The following is an 8432-nucleotide window of genomic DNA, read 5'->3' on the forward strand; positions in this document are numbered from 1 at the left end:
GGGTGAGATGGTAAATGGGAAAAGCCAGTCTGGCTGCTGTGGATACAAGTGATAGGATAGCCCTAGGCCAGTGTCTAAGTTATATGTAAGCACAGACACGACTCAAACAATTGTTGGTGGCAAAGGTCCCCCTCCAGTGCATGAGGCATGCCAGCAAGAATCACAGAAGTGATTCAACTTGGAAGTCAGAGCAACGTGGTAAGAATTGTGAAATCTGCTCTTATGTGGCATGACTACTGCCAGTGGCTGGAGAGATACTGTGTGCTTCAGCTACACCTAAATTCGTCATCCTTTCTAGCCTTTGGTTTTTCATTCATGCTATTCCTTCTGCCTGGAATCTCCTCCAACAGCACCTTATCCTTATCTCATCAAAGAACTTTTCACACCATTATAACTACCTATTTACGTATCTGTCTCCCCCACTAAATGCTATGCTCCAGGAGAATGGGGCTTGGCTGTCTCGCCATTTTATCTCCAATGTCTAGTAAACGTCCAACACTTACTTGCATAATAAGTACTTGTTGAATGAATGAATGAACACAGGAGAAAAAAGCCAGAGTAGGATCAAGTCTATGAGCTGGAACTTCAGTTATTAACTAGGATTCAGTGCTCTGGTTCTAGAGGAGAACTAGCATCTTGTTTGGGATAATCAGGCAGCATTTCAGTGAATGGGGCCAACACTGAGGGACGCAGAGTTCTATGATGAGTCAGGGTACTTGAGGTCATAGGGAAGGTTGTACCTAAAGGAGATTTATGAGTCAGACTGGGATTTAGCCATAATGACTAGGACTCCTGAATGTGAAAGACATTACATAACTCCTAGCCCCACCACTGAAGTTGTTAATAGATGTCCTATCCCTGCAAAGGTTGCTCGCAGTGTGGTCTAAAAATGGGCCTTCTCAGTAGATTCAGTCACAGGAAGTTAGAGAAAGAAAGGAATGAGGATTAACAAGCAAAAAGAAATGACACAGAGAACTGCAATTGTTACCTTGATCCAAACAGGCTGATATTTTAGAATGCTAAAGAATGTGAGGGTAAAACCTAAACCATAATCCAATGGTTTGGAGATCTGTAACAAAGCATGATGTGTACACAGTTCCGCATAGAGGTTAACATGATCCTTTTCTCATTGCAGCTTCCCCACTTACATCTATTTAGTGAAGTCTCTGATCCTCAGTTCCCAAATCTGCCAAATGGCATGAATTATGGAAAGTGCCCAGAACAGGGTTTCATATATGGTAGACTCAATAAATGGTACCTGTTGTCAGTGTTGGCACCATCACTCAGACTTCAGTGAGAGGCCAGATGGTCCAACATCTGAAGGGAATGTTGTGGCTCTCCCCAACACACATACACACTTTCTCAAACACATACACAACCAGTAGGTTTTCTGCAAATAAGGGAAAGACCGCTAACCATCTACTAAGGGCCCTAGAGCCACAAGTCTATGAGTACAGGTGCTGCCTGCTAAATCATTAGCAGTTGCACATCCATATGTGGAGTCTAACTGAAATTAGGGACAAGGCACTGAGGACTATACACTACTATTTCCCAATTTGGAGAGGAACCTCTCAAAATATAACATTTTTTTTCTTTTGCTATTTGAAGATTCGTAATCCTGACTGCACATTAGAGTCACCTGGAGTTCTTCCAAAAAAGAATAACACTCAGGTTCACCCAAGGCTGAAAAATTAGAAACAACTAGGAATTGGGCTCAAGCTTGCGTGGTTTTGCTAAAGGTCCTCCAAGTGATTCTAATATGTTAATCCAAGGGTGGCAGTCTGGACAGGCAGCACCGGCATCACTTAGGATCTTGTCCAAAATGTAGGCTCTCAGGCCCCATCCCAGACTGAATCAGTATCAGAATCAGAATGGAATTAGAATCTGCATTTAAATGAGACTTCCCAGTGATTCAAAATCACATCGAATTTTGAGAAGCAAGGGTTGGTATCAGTAGATTCTCAACTCTGGCTACACAATGTAATCATCTAGAAAATATTTTTAGAAGATAGATACTTGGACTCTATCCCCTGGGATTTTTATTTAATTGGTCTGAGAAGGACCCAGCCTCAGTATTTTGAAAAATCACCCCTGGGATAATTGACTTTCTTTGAATGTAGCCAGGGTTAAGAACTATAATGCGATGTAGGCAATGCCTCAATGACAGGTCAAATTCTTGGCAAGAAACGCCTTCACGAAGGCGGCTTTGTAAGATGAGGTTTAACAACATTCCCTTTCTCCGTGATTACCTCAGCATTGGCACAAATAGCGGATCTGGTCTGTCTAACATGGGGTGTTCTGGCAACATGTTTAAGAAACGTCTATTTTATATGTCTTTTATAAACATATAAGTTTGCATTCTCTATTTTCCTCCTTTTAGAACTGTAGCTGATTAAAGACTAGCTCCATTTGTGTAATAACAATAACCAAAATAGAATATGCTACTCTTGGGGACATGACTCATGTTCTTGTGTTACTTAGTGTAAATAATTTTAAATATTTATATGAAAACAAACATGAAGATATTATAAGGTAGAAAATACATTTCTCGTGGATTCTAAAGATAAAACACAAGACTTCAAAGAAATGTTGCACTTTTAGCTGGCAATTCAGGCTATGCTTCAGACCCCATAGTGGAACGGATTTATTCTTCCTCTGCCCTTGAGACTAGTTTAGGGGAAAAGTTTGAGGAGCGCTGAACCAATGGAATTACTTGAAATATGACACAGTGTGTTGACTTGGTTTCAAATCTTCAGCAGTTGGAGCATCTTGGCTTACCTCAAATGCTAGAAATACGGTAGCACTTGTCATTCCAATCCCAGCCAAGGGTCAAATGCTCTATCACACATGGAAGCTAAAATAAATTCTAGAAGTTGTTTTTGAAGTTGACTTAACTTTATTCACATGATAGCTGTAAGGGCTGACAAAGACTTGCTCTAACATTCCTTCTGGCAGGTTGAATTAGAGTTTGGTTGCAGACCGTGTAGGTTGAAGGGATGTGTGGTGAGACAGATCAGGGGCTTGTAACAATCCTACATCATCATGAATACAGTTTAATTTTAACTTTATGGCTTGTCTAACACATTTTCATTTAAGAGCTGGGGAATAAATCTAACATTCACTGGCAAACACTTGGCAACCCTTGGGAGCAGCATCTTTAGAGAACACATAATCAATCCTAGCACTACGCCATAGCAGACATTGTGAGTGCAGGTCACAGGTGCCCTCGGGTGGAGAACGGCATCCCATGACAATGACAGCAGTGGGGTCTCAGGGCATAGAGCAGGCAGCTCCAGAGCATCTCAGTCAATCCCAGGACCATGGCATGGCCTCTCAGTACTGATAGGACCTCACAAGGAGCCACATAAGAATAACTGTAATCAAGACAATAGTGAAGTTGAGAAACAGCTCCCGGGTGTTTATCCCCATTTTCCCAGCAGCTTGGTGAGAACTTCAGGCAGACTTCTGAGGGCACACCAAGAACCTCTGGCTTGTCCTCACCTCCTAATAAAACATAACAAAGAAAACACAAGGAGATTAATGAGCATTCCTGTATAACAATGCTCGTCCTTTCCTCAAAGGAAACAGAAGTGTTGTGGAAAAGGAGAGTGTGATGGGCTAAATTGTGTCCCCCAAAAATCTACATGTCAAAGCCGTAGCCCAGAGTATCTCAGAATGCAACTGTGCTTGGAGATAGGGTCTTTTAAGAGGTAAATACGTTAAAATGAGGTAATTAAGGTGGGCCATAATCCAATATGACTAGTGTCTTTATCAGAAGAGATTAGGACACAGACACAAACAGAGGGGAAGACCATGTGAAAACACAAGGAGAAGATGGGCATTTACAAACCAAAGAAAGAACTCAAAAGAAACCAACTGTGCCAACACCTTGATCTGGGACATGTAGCCTCCTGACTGTCTTTGGACTGGAGACTTCCCTGAGTCTCCAGCCCACCAGCCCGCCAGCCCACCCTGCAGATTTTGGACTTGCCAGTCTCAGTAATCATACAAGCCAATTCCTTAAAAACAGACACCAATCCCTCAACACAACACATTCTATTAGTCATGTTTCTCTGAAGAGCCCTAATGATTACAGACAGCCTGATTTTTCTGTCTAATGTCATAAAGACCACCATTTTTGTCCTGATTTTTTTTCCTGTGATGATTGTATTGGTGCTTTTCATAAAATGTGAAATATTACATTTTTATTTCTCCAACTTCTGTGTGTGTTTGTGTGTGCGTGCATATGCATGTGTATACTTTTCTTAAGAGTATCAATAAGCAGGGGTACCAAAACAGAAAAACTTTATGGTTTAGTATTGTTCTTGCTTTGAATTACGTAGGTAAGTGGGATGCCATAATCTTTCAGGCCTCAGACTGCTGTAGGTCTTCATCTAACTCTACGGAAAGCAGAAAGTACTTTCAACAGCTGCATGGCCTCTGACAAGTCCTGCATTGGGCACACAGCCTACTGGGATCAACCAAAAGCCCCTCGCATAACAGGCATTCAGCCCAAAGAGCAAGTGTTAACTTCATGGGTACTTCTGTTTCAACAAGGGCTTGTGCCAGCTATTTTTAGTCAGGTCCAGGATGTGCCTAGATTGTAAACATTTCAAAGAGCAGGGATGGTATCTTCATAGTATGTACAGATTGTCCATACAGGAAATCATACTTTGAGAACATATGCAATGAAGTCATCAAATTATTGTCTTCAGTGAGGTAGTGTAAATTGCACATTATTCAGGCAGTCTAAATGAAATTAAAGATTTATGCATTTTGAATAATTAGATATTTATATCTTACATATTTAGGGCCAAAGTCTACTGTAGAGTGAAAGTTTAGGGAGAAAAGGTGTTTTGTTTGTTTGCTAAAGGTGAGAGTTCAAGAGGCTGAAAGGGTTGTTAGCAAGCTTTTGGTCTGAGCGGTATTTTTTTAACTATCTAACATGACTGAATTATTAATTGTAATTACTGTATTGATTATATTATCAATGGACCAAATTATTGATTGCATAAATGCCAACTGAATAATCATTTTTCATATTGTGTAACTGGCATAACATACAGGTTCAGCCAGGCATGGCAGTGGGTACCCGTAGTCCTAGCTACTTGCGAAGCTGAGGTGGGAGGATTCCTTGAGCCTAAGAGTTTAAGACCAGCCTAGGCAACATAATGAGACCTTGTCTCAAAAAAAAAATACAAGTTCAAATCGGATGGTGCCAGCCAGCAAATATATAGCCAAATGATGACAGATTTATGTTTCATCTCCCTTTTAATTGTTATCCATCTTTTAGACCTCAGCATGAAGGAAATAGTAAATTGCCAATGAAAACCATCACAAATGGCTGGGCATGGTGGCTCATGCCTCTAATGAGCACTTTGGGAGGCTTGCACGTTATTCAGGAGTCTAATAACGAGTGGGAGGATCACTTGAGCCTAGGAGTTCAAGACCAGCCTGGATAACATAGCAAGACCCTGTCTCTCCAAGAAAATAAAAAGGGGAAAAAATAGAAAATCTTTACAAAGATTTGCTTGGAGGAGAAAGTAAACAGAAGAAAATGAATGGATCAAGGAAAAAGGATTTATGAGAATGTACAAAAGAGCAGAGGAGAACAGAAAGGTAATGAGTCTTGCCAAGGTGCCTGGAGGCAAAGGAATGAGAAATGAAGACAGATTCTTTCTTATAGACTTATCAATGAAATAAAACCCTAGTCCAAATGTCCATTTATTTGGGTAAGTTCTCAAGAAATGCAGAAAATATGAAGCCTGGCTTATAATGATCAAAACAATTCAATTCAAGGAGGGCAAAACAACGGTCCCACCAAATCTGCCTATTAAATTAAGCTGTTAAGTCACAGGAATCATGGATAGTGATCCAACAGGATATACTCAGAAAATGAGAAAAATACTATTGAAAGCTGTGCCACAGCTCTGTTCGTGTTACCTTCACAACAACGCAGGCAAGTGTTACTGCAGTTTTTCTCTTTCTCAAGATTGCAGCTGAGAAACTGACTTTTAGAGAGAGGAGATTAAGATGTTTGTGTAATGACAGATAACAAGTTAGAGGCAAAGCTAGAATTAGCAGACTGGAACTAGTTACTAGAATTGTGGTCACTTCCTAGGAGTTATGACACAATTGAATTATCACTGCAATTAACTGGCCTGGCTAAACAAAGTTAGCATAAATTTTCTACCACTTTGGAAAACAATTTGGCTTTCTTAGAATTAATGGTGAAAATGTTCATTCTCTAATATCTAGCATTTCACTTCTACCTTAAGACATTCAAGGACGTGTGTGCCAGGTTACATAAACAAAGAGGTTCACAGCAATATTATCACAATAACTCCAAACTGGAAACAACTCAAATGTTTATCAACAGCAGAATGGATGATAAATTGTGGTATATTCATACATTTGAATTTTATAAAGCAAATAAAACGTATGAACTATAGCTACACACAAAATGGGTAGATCTCACAAATATAACTGTTGGGTGAAAGAATTTACAAAAGAAACATAGAATATGACTCCATTTATATGAAGTCAAAAATAGGGAGGCTAATCATATTGTTTAGGAATGCAGACATAGATGGTCAAACTATAAAGAATAACAGGGACAAGAGGATCCCAACATCTGAGGCAGAAGGGCAGAATGGGGGTTGATCAGGAATGGGCTTCTGGGTGCTGGCAATGATCTGTTTCTTGACCTGGATGATAATTATAGAAGTGTTGCCTTTTAGTTACTGTTTAAACTGTATATGTTTATGCACTCTTTACATTTTTTTTCAGTCATCTCTGAATTAGCAGGCTACCCATCACACTTCTTTCTTTCTTGGGATTTACTTCTTACTACTTCTTGCACTTTAATGGTGACCTTAAGTATTTATTGTTTTATGTGATTTTAGATGAATTAAACATAAAGAGTTAAGTTGAGAATTTCTAGTGAATTCAATTCAATCAACACATATACTAACTGTAAGGTGTGGTGTGAACATTCCTTTCACACACATTTATACACTTTAGGAAGAATGAACCAGTTAGGCAGAAATTCAGATCAGCCAAGTTCCATTTTTCTGCTGTTAACCCATAAAGACACTTTGGGTTTCATTTTAAACATTCCCTGAAGTCAAGGTCATGCCATATGATCCAGTGATTGCAAGTGGATGAACTAAAACCCAAAAAAGCTCTGAATAAATTGTACAGGAAGTTTGACGTTGGTTTTCTTTGAATGGAGACTTAGAGAAGATAGCAAACAGACCTTCTTCCATAATACCAAAAAAAATATTTTTTTTTTTTTACTAGGAAGGGAAAAAATGCATACCCTTAGGAGAAAGAAAAGGAAAACAGAAAGCAATAGTATTCACTTTATACCTTAAGGCATGCTGTATACAGGGGGCATTGCCTATTTCATTAAGAAATGTAAACATTCCTCTGCCTTTCTCATTTGCAGCTTGTACACACACACACACCGTATGCTAAGCATAAAAATCCTGCAGTTACCTGAAGAGGATCAGAGACACACCCTGGCTATAGCAGGTTTCTCCTCGCTGTCTCCAACTTCAGCTCCAACTCCTTCTCCCCTCCCAGGCTGTCTGGACTCCTGGACTCTGGGCAGTGCCTAAAGTAGTCCGTGGAAGCTGGCAATCACTGTGATGTCACTGATGAAATATCTCAAAGGAACACCCTCCGAAGATTCGAGGCTATTTGTGTTCAGGGGGACATGGGAATATGTTGACTAAGACTCTGTTCCTTTGGCTGCCAATTTGCCACTACCAGGATTTAAAAACCTTCTGTTTCCAGTTGACTTTCAGTGCAATTGACGTGGGTTTTAAATGTATCTTTTACATCTTCACGAATATCTTTAACATGTCTTTAAAACATCCTAAACCAAGAATGATAGACTAATTTTAACCAATCGATGCTGCATTTGACTGCTCTCCCTAGTCAGCATGTGAGGTGTAAAAATGTGACTTCATTTTACCACCCATATCTTTAGTTATTTGAAATGTGAAGAGTTTGCTGCTTTACACCCACACACATGCACACCCATACACACACACACACACACACTCCAGAATTCAATAGACATCTTTAGCTCTTTGAAAACTAACTTTAGTCCAAGCAGTGAAAGCTATCCCCTTAATCACCTGCTCCACATAACTTTCCAGCTAAGCTGTGCATTGCAAGTTTACATGTGGATCTACAGTTTCATCTGAAACAGCCGAGGAAGTCATGGTTTGTATATCTCTGTCAATAAATTAATAGAGCAGTAAACTCACACAGTTCAACTCAGTTATTTGGATAGATTGGGGGTGGAAGGAGAACTGGGGTAAAATTAGTGGAAAATGTGAATTTAGAATATATCTGAATGAAAGACAAGTATTATATAACTTTCTAATACAAACATTGACTAAAATTAGACTAAGATGAGT

At 39.6% G+C, this 8432-nt stretch overlaps 1 protein-coding gene across 2 annotated transcripts; it reads right to left on the reverse strand.

Moving 5' to 3' along the window:
- Positions 1 to 2873: 2873 nt before the first annotated feature.
- Positions 2874 to 7599, reverse strand: SLN (sarcolipin). 2 transcript variants are annotated; one of them, XM_025356754.1, is made up of 2 exons: positions 7501 to 7599; positions 2874 to 3504 (listed from the first exon to the last, which is right to left on the reverse strand). In XM_025356754.1, the coding sequence occupies exon 2, from the start codon at positions 3427 to 3429 to the stop codon at positions 3334 to 3336; it is 96 nt and encodes a 31-aa protein (XP_025212539.1). In that variant the 5' UTR covers positions 3430 to 3504; positions 7501 to 7599; the 3' UTR covers positions 2874 to 3333. The 2 variants fall into 2 exon arrangements, with proteins under 2 accessions (XP_025212539.1, XP_025212540.1); XM_025356755.1 differs by having other exon boundaries at positions 2877 to 3504; positions 7523 to 7550.
- Between the last annotated feature and the right edge of the window lie 833 nt (positions 7600 to 8432).

This window comes from Theropithecus gelada, chromosome 14, assembly GCF_003255815.1.
Source record: "Theropithecus gelada isolate Dixy chromosome 14, Tgel_1.0, whole genome shotgun sequence".
Lineage (NCBI taxonomy): Eukaryota > Metazoa > Chordata > Mammalia > Primates > Cercopithecidae > Theropithecus > Theropithecus gelada.